At 36.3% G+C, this 22,130-nt stretch overlaps 2 protein-coding genes, 1 long non-coding RNA gene and 6 other non-coding genes across 12 annotated transcripts in view; 6 read left to right on the plus strand and 3 right to left on the minus strand.

Annotated features, from left to right (window-relative positions):
* mitf (transcription factor protein) overlaps nt 1-14,669 on the plus strand; it is a 20,075-nt gene extending 5,406 nt beyond the window's left edge. Inside the window, exons 5-15 of one of the 2 annotated variants that reach the window (XM_018813573.2) lie at nt 4,429-4,582; nt 5,101-5,168; nt 8,751-8,831; nt 9,605-9,779; nt 10,452-10,527; nt 10,969-11,116; nt 11,485-11,614; nt 12,068-12,252; nt 12,723-12,963; nt 13,378-13,493; nt 14,001-14,661. In XM_018813573.2, coding sequence (XP_018669118.1) covers nt 4,429-4,582; nt 5,101-5,168; nt 8,751-8,831; nt 9,605-9,779; nt 10,452-10,527; nt 10,969-11,116; nt 11,485-11,614; nt 12,068-12,252; nt 12,723-12,963; nt 13,378-13,493; nt 14,001-14,075 — 1,449 coding nt within the window. In that variant the 3' untranslated portion in view covers nt 14,076-14,661. 2 annotated transcript variants of the gene reach the window in all.
* Nucleotides 14,670-14,699: 30 nt separating this feature from the next.
* On the minus strand, nt 14,700-18,747 carry LOC100184566 (ninjurin-1). 3 transcript variants are annotated; one of them, XM_009861667.2, is made up of 5 exons: nt 18,516-18,722; nt 17,839-18,078; nt 16,852-16,945; nt 15,211-15,396; nt 14,700-14,830 (listed from the first exon to the last, which is right to left on the minus strand). In XM_009861667.2, exons 1-4 carry the CDS (start codon nt 18,693-18,695, stop codon nt 15,227-15,229), a joined length of 684 nt encoding a protein of 227 aa, XP_009859969.1. In that variant the 5' UTR covers nt 18,696-18,722; the 3' UTR covers nt 14,700-14,830; nt 15,211-15,226. The 3 variants fall into 3 exon arrangements, with proteins under 3 accessions (XP_009859969.1, XP_009859968.1, XP_002128344.1); XM_009861666.3 differs by having other exon boundaries at nt 14,703-14,830; nt 15,231-15,396; nt 18,516-18,747; XM_002128308.5 differs by having other exon boundaries at nt 14,703-14,830; nt 15,231-15,396; nt 17,839-17,946; nt 18,516-18,746.
* LOC113474575 lies at nt 16,075-16,840 on the minus strand. Its single transcript, XR_003396263.1, has 2 exons — nt 16,486-16,840; nt 16,075-16,198 (listed from the first exon to the last, which is right to left on the minus strand). It is a non-coding gene; the product is annotated as an uncharacterized LOC113474575 (long non-coding RNA).
* On the plus strand, nt 16,117-16,206 carry trnai-uau. The gene is given in 2 exon segments: nt 16,117-16,154; nt 16,171-16,206. It is a non-coding gene; the product is annotated as a tRNA-Ile (tRNA).
* Nucleotides 18,748-19,272: 525 nt separating the features above from the next.
* trnai-uau lies at nt 19,273-19,362 on the plus strand. The gene is given in 2 exon segments: nt 19,273-19,310; nt 19,327-19,362. It is a non-coding gene; the product is annotated as a tRNA-Ile (tRNA).
* Nucleotides 19,363-20,084: 722 nt separating this feature from the next.
* Nucleotides 20,085-20,174, plus strand: trnai-uau. Its single transcript is given in 2 exon segments — nt 20,085-20,122; nt 20,139-20,174. It is a non-coding gene; the product is annotated as a tRNA-Ile (tRNA).
* A 200-nt stretch (nt 20,175-20,374) lies between these two features.
* Nucleotides 20,375-20,464, plus strand: trnai-uau. The gene is given in 2 exon segments: nt 20,375-20,412; nt 20,429-20,464. It is a non-coding gene; the product is annotated as a tRNA-Ile (tRNA).
* Nucleotides 20,465-20,845: 381 nt separating this feature from the next.
* trnai-uau lies at nt 20,846-20,935 on the plus strand. The gene is given in 2 exon segments: nt 20,846-20,883; nt 20,900-20,935. It is a non-coding gene; the product is annotated as a tRNA-Ile (tRNA).
* Nucleotides 20,936-21,635: 700 nt separating this feature from the next.
* Nucleotides 21,636-21,725, minus strand: trnai-uau. The gene is given in 2 exon segments: nt 21,636-21,671; nt 21,688-21,725. It is a non-coding gene; the product is annotated as a tRNA-Ile (tRNA).
* Nucleotides 21,726-22,130: the final 405 nt, after the last annotated feature.

Raw genomic sequence — 22,130 nt, forward strand, 5'->3', positions numbered from 1 at the left:
GCTTCAACCCAGTGGCCACTAATGGGTTGTCCAAATTATCAGCCATACATAAAAAAAACGAAAAAATCCAAAAAAAATAATCACCCACAAAGTAACATACATGGTAACTCGTAAGCTGGCATGAGGTGTTAAACCCGTGTGATAACGACTGTCGTTTTTCGGCCACGCGAGGATAAAGTAAGTAACATTCATTCATACATTACATATTGCAATAATGCATACAAAAAAAAGTTTGTGCAAAAAATTAAAAACATTCATAGTTATACTACACCATTCTTCAAAGAGTCATGTTATACTATTCTTCAAAGCTATTGTTATGTATAAAGCAATAAATTCATTCAAAATTGCTTCCTTGTCCAATTTGGTGCTGCATACTGCCGGCACACTGTTTTGGAAAATCCCATCGATTAAAATAAGTTTTCCGCTGGTTGACTGGCTGTAACAGTCACGCTGATTAGCCTACCATAGCTTTATGCTACTTTAAGGGAATTTGCACCTTTTAAAAATAGGTTTATTAATAAATCTAAAATGATTTCAGTGCAAAAAAATATTTTTTTTGCTCAAAGAGCTGTTTTAGATTTATGGATTCATGTAACAGTAATGCAAAAAATATTAAATATTAATACTGCTATATACATTGGGTAGTTTAGGTTTAAGTTTAGTCCCTGCAAATTTTTAAATGAAATACGCATTCACCAATTATTTTCCTTTGTTTCGGTTCAATATGTGGTTGTCTGTAACCGAAGTTTGCTCATCAGACATGCATGCCTTGCATTAAGAAAACATGCCACAAGCTTTCTCTGTCCCACCAGGCCTACTTAGCAGTGTTTCCTACACTTTTCACTTCAAATTGCAGTGTTTCCTACACTTTTCACTACAAATTGCAGTGTTTCCTACATTTTTTCGACAAATCATAATCATTCTAAATTATATAACCATAACCAAAAAACATGGGCAAAACATTTTTTAAAAACACCCATGTATTAATTAAATAAAACACCAACTCAATATAAAAAAATCAAACCGGGATGAGCAGTTGGCGTCCCAATTAACTTTTATCTTTTATTAAAAAGCCAATAAATTGGCAGAAATCCGCAAATTATTAAAATGAAAAAATTAGTAAAAATTATTCCCCTAAATAATTTTTGATTTTTTGCCATTGAAGTCAAATTGTATAATAATAATTTATATATATAAATATATATATACATATATAATAATATATAAATTAATATAATACTTCAAAATTAGACTATTTCTTATTTTTCATCACTGTATTCTTGCTTAAAACCAGCAACACTGGAGCGAGCACGAAGTATGTTTATCTACTCATCAATATTTCAGATGGAGGTTTGAAACGGTTTCCTTTAACGATGAATTTATAAAAGATCGTTTTTTTTTTTCGCTGCAGAGTAGTGCAGACTGCAAGAGTGCAATGCATAGGAATTAAAACAATAACAAAACAAAACACAATCAGTCAAAAAACTTCTCTTGTCTTAACACAGGGCTTTTAAGCGTTTTCGGTGCACAACCCTAATAATAAAATTGAACCTCATCTCATTGGTTTGAAATATGTTTACTGATTAATGTGGTGCAAAAAACTCCAGAATAGGCCTGCATACCCTGGAACCTTGACACTAAAAAGTTATGTTGTAATCCGGTGGTTCAGCAGCTTTTTAGCTTACGGCCGATAAAATTTCGATCTAATTTGCAAATCTACATTTCACATAGCTTATTATCTTTTGGGATTTTGAAACTTCTTGAGTAGCGATCCAACCAAATAAAAATGGCCCACTTGGGTTGTAGTTGTAATATAGGGATTAAAAGGCATTCTTAATGCAACTTTAAAAATGTATTTAAAATCTAAGCATGTAAAATCGTTTCATACCTTTTCTGTAGTTAAAACTCACTACACATTGGGTAAAATAAGTTTATAAAACCTTAATTATGCATTGAACTATAGCAAAAGTCTCATTTGTAAAATAAATCTATTCATTTTTTAAAACTAATCAACAGGCTATAGGTTAAACTCATATGGAAGTATTTGTGTGTAAAGATATTTTTTAACTTTTGTTTTTGTTGGAGTAAGCAGAGGTTAGAGTATTTTATGAGTGTATAACTAAACTCCCTTTTGCACATTATTAAAAGTTCAAACCAGGCTGCTTTGACTTGAATCTATTTTCACTTTTAATTCAAAAATTCAAGCTAGGTACAAATTTACATTTAAGCACACTAGACTAAAAATATATATTACAAAAATATAGGCCTATATTATATATGTTACTTAATATACATACTTGTAGGTTGAAACCCTTGCTATAATAAGAAATATATGAACATTGATTGCAACTTATTTATGCTATGCTGCAGGCAACTATATATGTATTTTGAGTTGTGTTTTACACGACTCCCAAGTCTTGGTTTGTGGACCATTGTGGATAAAACATATATTAAAATGAATTAGTGTAAAAGTGTAAATGTAAGAACTTTCAATTCTAACGTACCAACTTATGGTACAAACTATTTTACAATACGCAGTCATACCTTTAAGTTTAAACCAATATGTGACGATATATATATATATATATATGTATAGTAGGGTGGGGGAGGACGGGATACCATTAGCACATAACATCCAAATATCCTGATCGTGTTTTAAACAATTACCAACAGTCTGTGGAAGTCGTGAGAATACGGTTTTATAATTCTTTATTTTTTTTGTTTACTACCAAATGGGACGAGAAAATAGAATGAAAATGTGTCTCATCTTCCCCCACCCTACTATAGATCTTTGAAAATGCATTTAAATAAACGGGCCAACAATCTGCATCTACTTTGCATCTTTTCTTCCATACGGTAAACCAACCATCTGCCGGTTTAATATGATAGTTGCATTACCATTTGAATTCGTTCTTTCCCAACAATAATGATAAAAATAATAACTTGTATTTGTCTCTAAAACATCCAAGTGGAAGAAACTTGCTAAAACTAACTGCTAAAACACGCTAACAGTTAAAAACATATTTACATTTAATTGGAAGAAACTTACATAGCAACTTAACACTGTAGTTCATGTATTTGACTTCCCTCTAAATCCTGTTAAGTCGATCTGATCCAACGCTAATAACACTATAGGCCGCAATTCCGGATTAGTGTTGCTTTCAACAGACTAACTCGGCCGCACCGACGTTATTAATTCGATATTAAATGCGGATTCGAAACACGAATACTTCCTCTTCGAGTTGGGAATGCCTTTTCCCCGTACGCGTATTTAAATTTGCCCTAGAGTTCGAGTTAGTGAACACAACTTCATGACAGTATAGCAGTAATGTTCGCATTAAGTTAGCATACAGCTGATGTAGATTGCAGAGATTTTTAAGATGGCATTTAATTACAGATAACGAAAAATAATGAAATTACTGGTAGCGTCTATATGCAGTAAAGTGCAGTCAATTATATACATAGGGTGCTTTAAAAATACAGTTTATTTAACGTTTTTTAATCTTTAGATACAAAGCATATTCGCTTAGAAAACTGTTAACATTTTTAAGTTAATTTAAAACACGATGCGTGACTCTGCCAACCCCGTCGAGTTCTCCAAGGAAACGTACCCACCTATCCCCCTAGGCCCCATGCAGTACATACCCCCCAGCTACCGTTTCAAACCCAGTATGGGTGATAGGCAAGCCCCCGAACACCCTAAAGTTGGCAAGCGGGCATGGCTAGATGAATGCCAAGCGCTAACGTACAGCAGACCAGATTTAAAGAAGCCAAATATATCCACTAATTTAAACGACCCCGAAAACGACAACTCTGCGAGACTTCGGTTTACAAAAAGTATTGTGTATGGCGCATATTATAAATGCCAGGTTGAAGAAAGAGCTGCAATGGCTTATAAACAGAAGGTAAATTGGGTGCGCTGCCAAGTCTCGTAAACTAGATATTCGCGCGTAGGAATTCGAGTTATTTTATGCGGCGTCCTGCACGATTTTTTTTTCGAGATAAATGTAAAAACAACCTTCTACTGGCTTTTACTATTATATTGGTAACAAAACGTTTTTTTACACTAATCTTTAGTTATTTATGCGGCGTCTTGCACGATTTCTCCGAGATACACATAAAACAGTTCTTCCGGCTTTTTACTATAATAATAGGAAAAAACGATTTTTACACCAATCTTAAAATCTTTAGTTTTTATTTGGCGTATTTTACGATTTTTTTGAGATACATATAAATAACGGCCTTTTCTCGTATTTTACTATTATAACTAATCGTGAATCGTAAAAAAAATTTGACGCAAATTTTAATTATTCTGTGGGCGTCCTGCACGGTTTTTTTTTTCGATACGTGTAAAAACAACCTGTCTTTACTGGCCTATCAATACAATAATCGCAAAAAAAACATTTTTCACATCAATTTTTCCTACAGGTTGAGACTGGCCTACAGAACCCGACCCAATACCATGTTCGTGAAACACAACGTAACCAAGTTCGTGAGTACATCAGTCAGTCTCATAAAGATGGTTCCAAATACATGGTCCGCCAGCTATTCAACCCTTCGCAAAGCGCTCCCACCAACGCAGGTACTTTATGCTGAATATTTAAAAAAATCTTTTTATTCACAGCGTGTTTTAACAACTATATACTCCATAACTTGTTTTAACGACTATTGTTTTGCTGTTGATTCCCTTCTCTTCGTTCTTTAAACAACATGACCTTCGCTATCATTTTAAAAGAGATGTTTTTGGACAGTCAAATAAAAATATTTTAAATTTTGTTATATTATGACTGAAACCTTTTTAGGCTACCTATCATTTCTTTACAAAATAACTGTGCGTCGCGATTGGGTACAGCCGTTTTCATTTTAATAATATTAAATACAACGTACACCGTGTCATATATTACGCAAAATGCAAGTACAATTTTCAGATATAGTGTATGTATTTCCTTTTGGTGATAGACCAACTCTGAAATAAATTCCTGGTCTTATGACTCGCCCATGTACAATAATAGAAACAGCACCTTTATAGATATACATAGTGGTAACAATAATAATAGTATATTTAAGAACGGATAATAATATCTTTCTACATTTATCCAGGTGACGCATTCCATGCTAACAGTACACCAGCGAGTCCTCTAGCTCGTCTCAACTTGTCCACAGACCCGGTAAGCGACTTCCAAAACCTTAGTTCAACCTATTACGTCGACTAACTATATTTTACGCCTAAAACTCCAATTTTACTAATATTTTTGGCTATTTTTACTAAACCCCACGTTTTAAACTCTATTCTGCATATTTTTTCCTTCTACGTCTATTACCCCGAATTTTTGTAATGCAACATGCGTAACCAAATACGCAATTGCATGTGCACATTATTTTTACCCCTCCGACCACATCTACCTTTTTTCTTTTTACGTCCATTTTACCCCTAATCGTCGTAAGTAATAGAACATACGCAACTAAATACGTAATTGCATGTGCACATTATTGTTACCCCATCTGATGCTGCGTTCGCATTTCTTTACGCGCCAGTTTCTCCCGAGCCTCGGCTCTATGACTCAGCATTGAATCACAATCGCTATTATGACGTCGTACTGACTTGCGAGTGCGTTTGATTGACGTGTGCCCGCCGTTGGATAATATTCCGCGCCTGTAAAATCTACCTGCAGTACACGCTGCCTGATGCTGCACTGTTATTTAAGGAATGGCGTTTTCTCATTTTAACTAGTATGTGTTCTAGTACATTAGATTTTATATGTTTTTATAAAGTGAGTTAAGGAAAGTGAAACTGTGGAGTTAGTTTTGCAGTCTGCAGCCCTAGAAAGATACTTTAAGGGCAAAAAATGAGTTTTATTTTATTCAATTCTAAATTCTATATGTAATTCTATATAAGGGTAGATTCTATCTACTCTTTATGTGCATGGTTAAGGCTCTGTCGATAGACGCCAAAGGACTTGTGATTTAGGCACAAGATTTCTCATTAGCATATAATTTAGCCAGATACAGTTAAAGCAATAGTTTTATAGCTTAAAATATAATTTTATCGATTATATTTTCAGGTTGCTTCTGTATTTCCTAATTCATTTTGTATCCTTATTTTTACCGCGATCCGTGTGCCTGATTGCTTAGAATCGTGAGTCACCGCACGACTCGTTGTCATTCTAACCAAGAGAGCATTATGGCTAAAACGAATCGAACTGTGCAAAGATTATACTGCGCGTGATTGCAATACGATTAAGTAGCTTTATATTACATTATACTTCGCCCTTATCCGTTAGTTATCTAATTCTAAGACCCATGGCATATTATTTGTATTAAATTGGGTATAGCAGTATAGCGCCTACTAAAAAATGTTTAAATTTAAAAACTCAGTTACAATTTTATAAAAAATACAGGCATTTTCAGTGTTGCCTAAATTTAAGTTCCCAACGTAATTTCCGACGTTTTAAATCAGGATAAGAAACACTTTTCGCCTATATCTGGCCCTATACATTAATACATATAGTTCTTCTCGTGCCATGGTCACTTAAAATCCGCGATCCCTTCCCATTATTGGGCGCCCCCTTTCAAACACTACCCGGAAAATGTCCAGGAAGCCATTTGTGACGTAACAATAGCACGCAACCGCCATTCTTTCTGGACAGTTATTGACTGCCCTTAATTACTTCTTATACGAAAACAATTTTATTTTTGGCAATAATTAGCTACCGAATGCCTACAGTAACCTATATAGTAGGGTGGGGAAGATGGGACATATTTTCTCGCCTTATTCCGTAGTAGACAAAGAACATTCAAAAAATTATAAAAACCGTATCCTCGCGACTTCCATGAACCGTTGTTAGTCGATCAGGGAATTTGGACATTATATGCTAAAGTGTCCCATTTTCCCCCATAGTACTATAAAACATTTTTGGAAATTTTTAACTTCCTGATTAGAAACCAAGCACCAAATTTATGGTCAAGTTTTGAAGACGCTTTCGTGTATACTTTCACACGTATAACGTTTGTTTATTACGCGTGCGTTTAGTATTTTCCACTTAATTACCTCAATGTTGCCACGATTCGTACTTGCTTTCCAGAACTTGCGGTTATTTGGCTTACCCCGTTAATATCCACCCAAAATTTCTCCCAAACAACTTAAAAATAAACTACTATTAAAACAATAGAAACCGCGACGTTTAGCGTTGGTGTAATTGCAAAGGGCTTGGGTGTTTAATTATAACACCACTGATCCCACACGTACGTTGCAACACCTTAACAATACCTGGGCAGCAATAAACAAGTTCCATCCGCATTACAGCATCCGGTCGTCTATGATTGCGCTGTATGGCCTTATACAACAAACGATATTAATATCTCAAAAGGATATGCACGTCCAATCATTGTAGCATTTAAACTATGTACGCGCGACGCAGTATAGTGTGGTAATATAAAATTGCGTGGGCAGATTATGACAGATTGACAGTCAATGTAAAAAGTTCAGTTTTGCAATCTGTTGCAACGCGTTATATAACAGTGCACAGGCAGCATATAGTTTAACTTGTAGATGTGTTATGCAATGTAGAATTTTATTTTATTATATTATGATGTGATAAATACTAGGACGAGGCGCGCCATGGGACATTGGATATAGCCCAATTACCCTATAACACCTATGCGATACACAGTAACGTACACTTATAATTGTACATATAATATACTAAATGGTAATATACTATAATAGGTTGGAGGAGGATAGGACACTTTTTCATTCTATTTTTTCGACCCATTTGGTAGTAAAGAAAGAATAGTCAAATAATTATAAAACCGTATCCTCATGACTCCCATTGACCGTTGTTAAGTGTTTAAAACACGATCAGGATATTTAGATATTACGTACTAGGGGTGTTCCGTCTTTCCCCACCCTACTCTGTATTACAAACGGCACTTAATACTTCCAGAACCGCAGCATAGTTTTGTATTTAAGTGATTAGGTGCTCTGTAACTTTCGATTAGCGAAAAAAATCTTTAAACTTTCAAAAATTTTAAATCTTCGCAAATTCCCAATCTTTATTATGACGTGGACGCGTGGTCACACAGGTTGGCGACACCCATGGTGGGGAGGTCCTATATCTTACAATTATGGACAGGTGCAAATGAAGTCTAAATTAGTTTTGTATTTTTCACCCTAGTAAACAATCGTAACGCACAGCGCGCGTTCAGTAGTTTATTGTTGGGATATTATAACACATGCCTTTTCAGTATTATGATAATAATATTAATCACTTTTATTTGTCTCTGCTATTACAGTAGCGTGGATTTAAAAGTATTTTAAACGAAAACAGGATATAGCGACAAAACAACAGTTGTTAAAACACGCTTTACAGTTAAAAACTTATTTACATTTATAGGAATAAAAAAGCGTGGTCGCTACACCTATTGTTTAGTTTACACATTTTAACTAATTTGGTGTAGATACTCAAGATTCAACCTAAAACGAGTCAGTGCATATTTTATTAAAAGACGTTTGAACTATCTGTTGTGTGTCATACTCTGTATAGTTGTAAAACCAAACGCATCGACTTTTATGTGCTTTATTAAATTAACCGAAATTTCCTACTACCTTACGTCAGTCGTATTTCTCTATTGATTTATTCCTTTCTTTCGGACAATTTCCAACAAAATCATTAAAAATTCGCTTTTAGCAATTAAAATTCGCTAACACATCCCTTTCAAATTATACAAAACTTTAACATATACCTCTGCAGATGACCGACATAATAGACGACATTGTCAGCCTTGAGTCAAGCTTCGGAGACGAGCCTCGCTTCGACCGTAACGCTACAACTGTAAGTATTGATTTTATTATCAATAGCAGTAACTACAGTATTACTACTGATTTCTGCTTCGGGTTTTGACTATTTTTATTTTTCATAGTAAACTTTGTTATTTAGGACAGTTAATCGGTGCTGGGCTTTAAAATAGAGCTCGTATGCCTTTTACGCAAGGTAATACTCGTATACCATATACGTATGGTAAAATTCGTATACCATATACGTGTGGTAAAACTCGTATGTCATGTACGTATGGTAACCAAAGGGTTCTAGGTTCGATGCTCAATGCCATTGTAGCAGTATGTGTTTTTTGACAAAACAATTGAGCGGTTACTGCCTTTTCCCCCCAAATCACTGCATACTCACGGAGTATGTTTAGTTTTAGGCAATTTCACAGGTCAAATAACCTGCTTGATTGTAATATCAACCGGTTAGCAGAGAAAAGTTATATGTACATTAGTACATCTGTGTACTCTTGTAGCGCAAACTTAAATCACTGCATTTTCCACGTATTTGATTAAGTAAACTAAGAATGACATACCCTTCCCTCTACTCCATCAACTACTAATATAGTAGGGAAAGGAAAGACGGAACACCTTTAGCACATAATATCCAAATATCCTAATCGTGTTTTAAACAATTAACAACGGAGAATGAGAGTCGTAAAGATACGGTTTAATAATTCTTTTAATGTTTTTTAATTACTTCCAAGTAGGACAAAAAAAAACAGAATAAAAAGTTTCCTATCTTCCCCCACCCTACTATACTAACCACGCCATACCCCTCAGCTCCAAACAGTTTCCCCGTCTGACCTTGGAAGTTTCGCCCGCTCCTCTGCCCATTCCCTGCCCGTTATCTCCAACGAAACGTCCTCATCGTGTCCTGTCATCAAACGTGAGTTTACGGAAGAAGACGCTCGTCTCTTCGCTAAAGATCGGATCAAGAAGGACAATCACAATATAAGTAAGTCCCTGTTTTCTGCACTATTTTACCAAATATAATACGGAATACAGCAGATGAGCAAAATACATTATGGTAGGGTGGGGTAAGATGGGAACACATAATATCCAAATATCCTGATCGTGTTTTAAACAATTAACAATGGTCTATGGGAGTCGTGAGGATACGGCTTTTTAATTCTTTGAATGTTCTTTGTTTATTACCAACGAGAAAATTAAATAAAAAGGTGTCTCATCTTTCCCCACCCTACTATGTAAACAGTACAGACAGAATACAACAGGATACATAATATATAATACACAATACAGTACGAAATACAGTATCTCAAGCTAAAAAAATATCTCGGGTGCAACAGCAGCCACACTTCTTAAATGACAATCTTACACTTTTTTTTCATAGCGTGTTTTAACAACTGTTGTTTTGTTGTTAATTCCTTTATCTTCGTTCTTTAAATAACCTGATATTCCCTACGTTTTCAAAGAGAGATAAATAAAAGTTATGTTATGTGAGTACAGAACACACCATACATTGTATAATGCTATACACCACCAAGCTACTTATACGGGAAAATGTTCAAGTCCTTAGTTTACCAAAGTAATGTGTATCGTTAAGTACACCATATAATACGTTTTACTACCTTCAAAACCAACATGACATAGTTCATTTCTTAAACAGTTGAGCGGAGACGAAGGTACAATATAAACGATCGAATACGTGAGTTGGGACACCTCGTGCCAAAGTCGTCTGACCCGTAAGTGGTTGTCTACGTTTGTTTGCCTGTTTTTAATAGATTCCAACCCATAAGACTGTGGGGTACGATGGGTCACTGTCAGTTTATAATTAATAGCACTGTGGTCGGTGGGGTAAGACGGGACACCTTTAGTTCATATTTAATAGTACTGTGGGGTAAAATGGAACACCTTTAGCACATAACATCCAAATATCCTAATCACGTTTTTAACAATTAACAACGGTCTATGGGAGTCGTGAGGGCACGGTTTTATAATTCTTTAAATGTTTTTTGTTTACTACGAAATGGGCCGGAAAAATAGCATGGAAGGTGTTTCATCTTCCCCACCTTTTTGGGATTTTGTGCTTTTTTGTAACAACTCCAAAAACGATAAAATGGACCACTGTGTTGGAGCAGTGACCGTTAAGTTTCAAACGCATTGTAAAAGTTGATGTTTTGCAGAGAATTGCGTTGGAATAAAGGTTCCATACTGAAAGCTGCAGTAGATTACATACAGCACTTACAAAACGACCAACAGAAACATCGTGCACTTGAACAACGAAGTAAACAAATGGAGACGATGAATAAGAAGTTACTGTTACGAGTTCAGGTATATTTATGTGAAAATATGCATTTTTTTTTCGGAAAATATCAGGCGCCTTAGCACAGTTGGTTAGCGCGCCTGCCTCTAACCCAGAGGTAATGGGTTCAAAGCTCGTCGTTGCTACCATTGTGGGCGAATGTCGAGGACAAGACACTTAACGGCAATTGCTCCAACTCAGTGGTCATTAATGAGTTGTCCAAATTATCAGCCACACATAACAAAAATGAAAAAATCCTCCCTCAAAAAAATAATTACCCACAAAGTAACAAACATGGTAACTCGTAAGCTGGCACGAGGTGTATGAACACCCGTGTTATAACGACCGTCGTTTTCCGGCCACACGAGAATAAAGTAAGTTACATTCATTCATATAGGAACTCGAAATGACGGTACAACAGTACGGTATTAATGTTGACAACAGCGAAAAACAAGGCATGATGAACCAGCTTCTTAACTTTAACACCGCCCCGACCGCGGGCATGACGGACGGGATGTTCACCGCAGGTAGTTTTCACAATTCTTATTATAAATTGTAATAAATTTCGCGAATTTTGCCCTGATCTGGTGCTCATAGAGTTGAATAATTTTTGTGCAAAGAAATACAGTAAGGATCTGGTGCTACGAAAACGTAACAGACAAAAAAAGTGCATTCTATTGTATAGTAGGGTGGGGGAAGATGGGACACCTTTAGCACATAATATCTATACATTCTGATCGTGTTTCAAACAATTAACAACGGTCTATGGGAGTCATGAGGATATAGTTTCATATTTCTTTGAGTGTTCTTTGTTTAACACTAAATGGGACGAGAAAATAGAGTTAAAACGTGTCCCATCTTCCCCCATCCTATTGTATAATAAAACTTATTAGGCTAAAAGGCATCGTCAGTCTTCTATTCAAATATATAATCATTTAAAACTCATTATGTAATTTTCTAACGTTAACGTATCCCCGCAGAAGAGGAACACCACGTCGCAAATTTCCCCACCAACGCCGTCTCGCCCCAGAACAGGTCGCCGGGTACATTAACATCACAAACAGCGGAAATAATAGTTTACCAACAGCCAGAGCAGGTAGCACCTGGTGCGAATACGAACCCCGACCAGCAGTTTTTACACCAACAACAACAACAACAACAACAGGTTAGTAGATGGTTTTAAAACGGATGAATTGCTTCTTGGAGTCGGCCATGCGTTTTTATATAGTAGGGTTTGGAAGATGGGACATCTTTTCAATCTATTTTCTTTTCCCTTTTGGTAGTAAACAAAAAAACATTTAAAGGAATATAAAACCGTATCCTCACGACTCTAATCGACCGTTGTTAGTTGTTTAAAACACGATCAGGATATTTGGATATTATGCGCTAAAGGTGTCCCCTCTTCCCCCACCCTACCATACCTTAACTTCAAGGTCAATATAGACACGACGTTAATCTAGTCACAGTATGATAAGTAATTTGTATTGAAAATAAATTTTTAATATTTTATTTGTAAAATTGTTATGTATGTCGTTGGTATACCTACAATGTTGCTAAAAATACAAATTTAGCAATAGTAAAAAACATTATACGAAAATTCTCTATGTTAACCAACGTAACTTATTTCCCCTGCAGTTATTGACGGTCGACTCCACAATCATCAACGACCAACAACAGCCAAGTCTCTCCCCTAACCATCAGATGCAGGGTAACTTCTCCCCTGCTAACTATAACCAGCAATCACCTTTGGGCAGTGCAGCTTCTAGCACTCTCTCGCCAACACACAGTGAAATGAACATGCAACAACAACAACAACAGCAACAACAGCAACAAACACAACAGCAACAACAAGAACAGTCCAACACGTTAAATTTAAGTAAGTAAAAATTTCGGATTTTTTACTGTACGAATTAATTTGTAGGTTTTTTCTCTGTGTGGTTGATAATTTGGATAACCAATTAGTGACCACTGGGTTGAAGCAATTGCCGTTAAGTGTCTTGCCCAAGGACACATACAACCACGTAGCTGTATACTTGTATTCCATACAAACACAGCGGACATCATCTTGTATACAAGTTTTTTTTTACCTTTTACCTGTAAACGCTTACTAATCTCCAAATTGCATTGCATAGCTTAACTTATTTTACAATAATAACTTTTGACTAAAAGCCACCATAAAGCATTTCAGATAGTTCAATCTGATCTAAAAAATAAAAAAATCCCACATTTTTTCCACTAGAAAAATTTCAGACACTTAAAAAAAATTAAAAAAAAAACTTTTTGTTTTCAGATCTTGACGAAGTAGATATGACAGCGTTTCAATTTCCCGCAAATAACGATGCCGATCCACTAACCAGTATAATGGGGGGCGGGTTCAGCTCCTTGCTGACTTCAGAGCCAAATCAGGTATATTATGTAATACATTATATAGTAGAGTGGGGGAAGTTAGGACACCTTTAGCACATAATATCCAAATATCCTGATCGTGTTTTAAACAATTAACAACGGTCTATAGGAGTTTCAAGGATACAGTTTTATAATTCTTTAAACCTTCTTTGTTTACAAGCGGAAAGGGAATGTAGAACAAAAAATTACCCACATAGAATATAATGTAGTATGGTGGGGTAAGATGATACATATTTTGACTTCTTTTTTAGGGTAGGGGTAAGATGGTACACCTTTCCATTTTTTCCTTTTATTCGGTAGTAAACAAAGAATATTTACAGAATTACATGTAATCCGCCCCACTTAAAATAGCTTTGTTAAATAATTAAAAGCGATCAGAAAATATGAGACTTAGGTGCTAACGGTATCCCATCTTACCCCACAGTATTATAAAGTCATTACCATGTAAAATGTTCGCTATATACAAAATAAAAGAATTGCATTTTTACCCAAATTCTTGTATTATAGTTTAATGACGTCATGATGGTGGACGATTACGGTCTTATAAAAGACGATATATTTCTGTCCGATGCTAACCAGTGATATTAACTGCGTCTACGAAGCACAAGTCTTCTCTACCAATCAACATGACGCTGTAAGCTGAACAAGGAGCTTGTAACCTTTCCGTGACACCCGGTTAAATGCCAGTTGCCACTCCAGTTGGCACCTGTGACGTTTTTTCTTACAAGGAAAAAGATGGTTCAAATTTGCTATAGAGTTCTGTATTAGGGTTTTAAAGCCATTATCGGCTTTTTTTATACAAGAGTTCTAAATTACAAATCCTAAAAAGCTGAGACATACGTTCTGTATGTCGACGTACCTCTTTCTTTTTAAAATCAAGTTTTCTTAAATCCGTTTTTATTTTTTAACCGATAATCAAATTTTTACGCTTCAATCTAACAGCCGCGCAAATCGTGACCGAGTTTTTACCAGCGTGGTACTTTGACCAATTCATCTGTACAGTGATGCAATGTTCCCTGTTCTTAACTAACGCGATGAGTTTTTACAGAAACGCTTTATTTTTCTCATAGCAATAGCAGGCCCAATTTTGGTGGCCGCTAACGCGTTGCAATTTCGCCCTTTTTTTATCGAATCGCTTCGTTTTCGTTAATATTATATTTGCCATACGGAAATCCATTCTGAGACTGAAGTATTTTTGAGAACATCTGGTTTTAAAAGTTGTTGATGTATTTGTACAGGCGGCGAGAAGAAAATAGCAGAGTTATTGTGAGGCGCTGTTAGCGGAAGTCGATCCCATCAACGTTCACTTGCCAGGTGGCGTTGTTGGTATCGAAACTCTGAAAAAGACATTCGTAAAGTTATGAAGCTTAAATAGCATTTTTAGTGTATTTCTGCAGAAGTATCATGTTTAGCAAACTCCGTTGATTAATTTTGCAGCTTTAAATAGTTGCAGAAACGGATTAAGAATTTAGTTTTAACAAGCACCCAAAATAGCATGCACAGCGGGCAAAGATACGTTAAATAGTAGGCTGGGGGAAGAGGGTACGGTTTTATAAAATTTTAAATGTTCTTTGTTTACTACCAAATAGGACAAGAATTGAAATAAAAACGTAACCCATCTCCCCCCACCACACTGCAATAAAAACAGATTGCCACCGGTTAGAAAAAAAGCAATTGCTTTAAAGTCATTGTAGAGTTGCTGTTAGTGTTTTGCCACCTTTGTAGTTGCGAGCTTACGTTCCGTTAGACACCGGGTTTGGTATCCCGACGTACAGTCCGCTGTCGGCCATTATGTTCAATACTATAACACTGATGATTGTGATGATACCGGCGAATATCGTGCACGTGATGTTGAGTCTTTGTAGACAGCCTTGCTTTCTTGGGTTCTGGATGTTTTGTGTGCCTGAGTGGAAGCGCATTAATTTAGATTGCAGTTGTTGAATATATAGTAGGCTGGGGGGAGATGGGACACATTTTCATATAGTAGGGTGGGGGAAGATGGGACACCTTTTAACTTTATTTTCTCGTCCCATTGAGTAGTAAACAAAGAACATTCAAAATATTATAAAACTATATCACAACGACTTCCTAAGACCGTTGTTGATTAATTTAAACACGATTAGAATATTTGGATTATATGTGCTAAATGTGTCCCATCTTCCCCCACCCTACTGTACTATTTTCTCGTCCCATTTAGTAATGAATAAAGAACATTTAAAGAAATTAAAACCGTATCTTCACGACTCCGATAGGCCGTTGTTAATTGTTTAATACACGATCAGGATATTTCGATATTACGTGCCAATTAAAAGGTGTCCCATCTTTCTTCACTATATACTATATAGTAGGGTGGGTGAGTTGGAATCCGAGAGTATATTCGGTCTTTTTTGGATCCTATTTGCGGCTAACTATTTGATGATAGACAAAAATAAACGTTACATAATTATTCCACAGTATTCTAGAATAAAAAAGTGTCCCATCTCCCTCAGCCTATTGTATAAATAAAGTTTACGTGACAAAGAAACTAGCAGTCCTTTAATTTCGCAAGGTTAAATACTAGTTGCAAAATACTATCAATTTAAAGTCTATCAATATTTTGTCTCATTTTAGAAAATCAGCGTCAGCTCCAGTGGCGCAATCGGTTAGCGCGCCGTACTTATATAACAGTATCGGAGAAATGCGGAGGTTGTGAGTTCGAGCCTCACCTGGAGCAATGTTTTGGCTCAGTTAGGTTCATAAATTGGAAACAAATTTCATATTATTAGACTAAAAACAGTCCACTTTTTAAACTCATTGTATTATATGCCCTGAATGTACAAATTTCCCATAATTTGTGGTTTAATCAAAATTTAGCAAGTTTAACTGTCGTGTCCTTTGATATTTGATATATGAAAAATTGCCTTATCGTCAGCTCCAGTGGCGCAATCGGTTAGCGCGCCGTACTTATATAACAGTATCGGAGACATGCGGAGGTTGTGAGTTCGAGGCTCACCTGGAGCACTATTTTGTACTAATCAACTGAACAACAATTACAGTCAAAATTAGTAGAGAAAATATCCGTATAAATGCTTATTACTTGATCGATATGGACACTTATACGGTCATCACCGAATAACATATGTATTAGTGTCTGGTTCTGTAGTCTAGTCTACTCCAGAGTCTAGACTATGTGGGTATAGTTAAAATAAAGAATCGCCCGTTTGTTCGTAGGTAAGGGTAACGGAATTCTAAAAAATCCGAAGTTTGAATAGCAGCTACTTCAGCAATAAGTAATCGTATAATGCTACCACAAATCTTCAGAAGCGTATTTATATATAAGTTACACGAGTATATATGTAGCAAAGATATTTTGACTTACTTAGAAATACGAGCAGAATTCCTTCAAGCGCCAACAACCCAAGCAGGACAGATATAAGAATAAGCATCGGTAAATACCATTTTCCGTCCGCGCCCTAAAGTTAAAGACAATTATCAAATATTCACTGCACGTATAAGTACTGTGGGATAAGATGGGACACCTTAGAACATAATATCCAAATATCCTGACCGTGTTTTAAAAAATTAACAACGGTCTATAATTAAGCGTCGTGAGGATACGGTTTTATAATTCTTTGCGTGTTCTTTGTTTACTACCAAATGGTGCAAGAAAATAGAAGAAAAAGGGTTTCCATCTTTCCCTACCCTACTTTAATTTACTTGGATTTTCGTATATTTACAGTGTTGTTGTCTCTCCCTTCTATAAACAATCAACCACAAAGTTATATACGTGGTAACTTATAAGCAGGCACGAGGTGTACAAAACAGATCACCCGCAAGTTATAACGAGCGTCGTTACTTCGTCACCGGAGATAAAAAAAAACTTACATTTATTAAATAATTTTAACAATGGGCAAATATCAGTCTATAGTGTTAGAATAACGGGTCCGATTATTGTATTAACTCAGTACTATACATTGTTATTATTTAATCAGGTAATTAAACCACCATATGTCTAATCGCTAAAATAGTTCTTTGTTCATGTTGATTGATGTAAGCATATATACGAGGTGATTTAAATGAACTGGTTACCGTTACCGGGCAAGTTTAATGTATGAACACGTCATAATTAAATATAATACCGTGGGGAAGTTGGGACACCTTTGGCACATAATGTCCAAATATTCTGATCGTGTTTTGAACAATTAACAACGGTCTATGGGAGTCCTGATGATATACGGTTTTCTAATTCATTGAATGTTCTTTGTTTACTACCAAATGGGACAAGAAAATAGAATGAAAAGGTGTCCCATTTCCCCCACTCTACTCATAATATATGAACACGTCATTATTAAATATATTTGCTCACCATTTCCACTACTTTCCGGAGCCGAACAGAGGCGTCCACTATGAGAGTAATGGTGAGTAGCCCGATGCCAGCTGACTTCACCGTTGCGTATCTATCGTAGTTGAACATCTGTGATACGTTAGTATTATTCACCATAGGCTGTAACTGTGCGAGTTGGTGTTCAGGCTGTTTTGCCTGTTGGTTCGTATACATCTCGCTAACGATTCGTCCCCTGCCGTTTTCTGTAGCTACGTTATAACCCTATGTAAAGAAATCTAATGAAAAGAATGTAGAAGTTTTTTTTCCCTGCAAATTGAAACACACACGACTGACAAACTATTCCAGCACTGTTTTTTTTGCTGTGTTGTCACCAATATAGAAGACGTATACGGCTAAGGGCAGTCGACACGCAAAATAATCTACAACTTGAAAACAGATGTAATATTAGCACGTAAAATGTCACCTACGGAATCTACTAACGTAAATCTGTAACAGCTACCATTGCAGCAGAACTTAGCAGCCTTAATTCGAACAGCTGAAGTAGATTACGCGAATCTCTATAACGGGCGTCACTCGTCTGTCACTAAGGACTTTAAAGCACTGACTGGCATATATACAGAGTATAAATATACTTTGCTTTTCGCGAAATATCTTAACTGTGTTTCAGGTAAAGCTTTGAGATATTTAAGTTTAAGAACCTTTTTCGGGATCGGTGGTGCAGGTTTTTTTGGCATCTTCTTCACCGTATTGTTCTGTTTTTCTGCTGGCAGTTCTGTAGTCCCGTTGGTCGGTTTCTCCTTTGTATCATCTGCTGTGATGTCAATATCAACGTCCACTTTACTCGTTTCCTCTTTCGCGTCTTCTAGTTTGTCAACCATATTTACATAGACGGTTAAACTAATCAAGAAAACCTGGATTAATTATTAATGGCAGTTTAGACATTATAACACTATCAGTCGTGTGCTATCACGGCAACAGACATGTAAAGCAACACCAAGCAACGCAAATTCTCTTTCGTTTGCCCAATATTTCATCCAGTCAGCTATAATACCTTGCTTTTTCAACAGATGTGCGCCATATGTCGAAACCTTTGCTATGTTCTACAACGTGTAAGCTGCCCTAATACTGCAACCCTGCAGGTTAAATTACCGCCTCTGCAAATGCGCCACCACTCCGCTTAATTATAATTGGCAGTCCCAAGCGGTATCGCAACACAAGCATTGGGACAGACTTAACTTAACTGGCAGACGTTTCATAGCCAGTACGAATCATATGCTATATATATATAATGTAGTAAATATGTGTATACAAATTTAACATGTAACACGAAAAGCGGTAAATTTTGTGTTTTAATTAAACTTTAAGTTCTGTTTTCCTTGACCTTTAATTACGTGAATGTCACGGACTCACGGTTAAAAAGAAACAGATTTGGTTTTATTCGGATTGTAATCTGCTGCTCCAGTGGCGCAATCGGTTAGCGCGCCGTACTTATATAACAGTATCGGAGACATGCGGAGGTTGTGAGTTCGAGCCTCACCTGGAGCAAGCTTTTAAAGTTAATCCACGTTTATACTACAAGCAAAAATCACTAAAGTGTTTTGCCAATTTAATTTGCACTATGCCGTCGTTCCGCCAACTTTTTTAAACTGTTCTCACCAAGTTATATTTTGCGGAGTTATAGTTTTATTTTAGTTAGCATGTCTCAGTTGTTTTCTTTGATATAAGGAAACTTGTTTATAACCCCGAGATCCAGTGGCGCAATCGGTTAGCGCGCCGTATACTTATATAACAGTATCGGAGACATGCGGAGGTTGTGAGTTCGAGCCTCACTTGGAGCATAATTTTAAAGTAATTCTCGTCAATATTCTTCAGGTGAAAGCACTATAGCTCTTTTACTAATTTATTTTGCCGTAGTTTCTGCGTCTTATTCAGGTCAGTTCCACCAAGGTAGATATTATATAACAGCGCGTATACGCACAAATTAACTAATGCGCTTCATACAATCGTACCGATATCCGTTACGCCCCAACGGTACAAAAAGGTATTTTTAGCTGATTCAATCACACAATTTTTATTTTGGCGCAAATTATTATTTTCTAGTTAAATGTTATTTTATAAGCTAGCAGGAAACCGAATTATATTTGTTACATAGCTTGCATGCGGGCGTTGTACAGGCAGTCGTCGAAACGGTTGATTATATTGACTTGCTAGAAGGATAAAATGTGATAAATTTGGTAATTTTAGAAAATAGATTAGGGTGATCGTCAGCTCCAGTGGCGCAATCGGTTAGCGCGCCGTACTTATATAACAGTATCGGAGACATGCGGAGGTTGTGAGTTCGAGCCTCACCTGGAGCAAGCTTTTAAAGTTAGTTCTCGTTTATAGTACAAGCAAAAAATCACCAAAGTGTTTTGCCAATTTAATTTGCACATGCCGTCGTTTCGCAATCTTTTTCAGGTCGTCCCACCAAGATATATTTCACGGAGTTATATTTTGATTCTAGTTATCATGCAACAGTTGTCTGCTTTGATATAAGGAAACTTGTTTACAACCGTAAGCTCCAGTGGCGCAATCGGTTAGCGCGCCGTACTTATATAACAGTATCGGAGACATGCGGAGGTTGTGAGTTCGAGCCTCACCTGGAGCATAGTTTTGAAATTAAATTTCCTTTACTACTGGTACAAATAACACTAAATCGTTTTTGCAAATTTAATTTACTTAACTCATCGTTTCGGCGTCTTAATCAGGCCATTCCCACCACGCAGATTTAATGTTGCCGCATAAGTGGTATTCTGTTAACCCAACCGCGAGCTCCAGTGGCGCAATCGGTTAGCGCGCCGTACTTATATAACAGTATCGGAGAAATGCGGAGGTTGTGAGTTCGAGCCCCACCTGGAGCAAGCTTTTTTTCTCGTATATACTACAAGTAAAAACAGGCAGTCGTTGAAACGGTTGATTATATTGACTTGCTAGAAGGATAAATGTGATAACCTTGATAACTTTAGAAAATAGATGGTAGTGACCGTCAGCTCCAGTGGCGCAATCGGTTAGCGCGCCGTACTTATATAACAGTATCGGAGACATGCGGAGGTTGTGAGTTCGAGCCTCACCTGGAGCACTATTTTAACCCGTACTCTTCAATCCATTTCGTACACGATGTTGATTTACAAAGATCGCGATAAGTTATGTTACACTTCACGATTTGGTGCCTAATCATTACACGCCTTAAACGGTACGTAATTACGCCCGTCCCGGGAGTTTCAAAGCTTTTTTCTTTTTACCTGCAGTAGTACAATGCTTTGCCCACAATTGGCGTTTACTTTAGTATTTAAATTTTAAGTGAGACGTCTGCACTGTTAGTGAGACACTCAGTATCACAAAATCTACAAATGTAGAAAATTTCTTTAACGTTAACTTATCAGAGTTTAAATAGAAGAATGTAAATGTACATTTTGAGATTCAATCATGTTTTGCTTTTTTTGTAAAAAATATTGTTTAGTTAAATGCAAGGTAGAAATACAGGGATCCCGGTTTGTGTATCATTATGCAACCTTGAATGCAAGGCACGTGTATTGCAATATTCCGTAGCGCTCGGTAAGAACTAATATCAAAATAAGATTAGGCCTACTTATGATTTGTGCTATTTTTTATGTCATTTTTTTGTTGTTAGAAACTCGTATTATGGACGAAATGCATATTTGTAAAAGTCAAACGTGGATAGTTTTCAAATCGTTTGCATGTTTGGGGTTTATGTGTTTAAATATTAGATGCTATAGTTTAGTTATATATAGAAGAATATTTTGATTAATATAAAATTGTGCTCCAGGTGAGGCTCGAACTCACAACCTCCGCATGTCTCCGATACTGTTATATAAGTACGGCGCGCTAACCGATTGCGCCACTGGAGCTGACGTAAGTAAGCGTGTTTTCTTGAATCAAAAGCCGCAACAATTCCATGATAAATTGGGGTCAAATAATAAATGCGTGAAAAAAAAACATAATCAGGACATGTGGTAATAGTCGGGTCAATATATGGTTTGACCCCAAAAAAATTCCTACAAAAGGTTTTTCAACGTTTTTTTGTAGTATTTATCATCAAGAATAACATATTAAAAATCTAGGAAAATCCGAGTACCAGAAAGTTGTAATTTTCAAGATGGCCACCAAAACAGTAAAATGACAATAATTCAGTTAATATTTATGCTAGAGCTCTAATTCTGGCGTCTATCCCTAGGTTTTAGGTGGTAAGGAATTTATTAAAACAATTCAAAATAAAAATAACTCACTCAAAATGAAATTAAGGTTTAATGGAA

Source organism: Ciona intestinalis, chromosome 10 (assembly GCF_000224145.3).
Source record: "Ciona intestinalis chromosome 10, KH, whole genome shotgun sequence".
Taxonomy (NCBI): domain Eukaryota; kingdom Metazoa; phylum Chordata; class Ascidiacea; order Phlebobranchia; family Cionidae; genus Ciona; species Ciona intestinalis.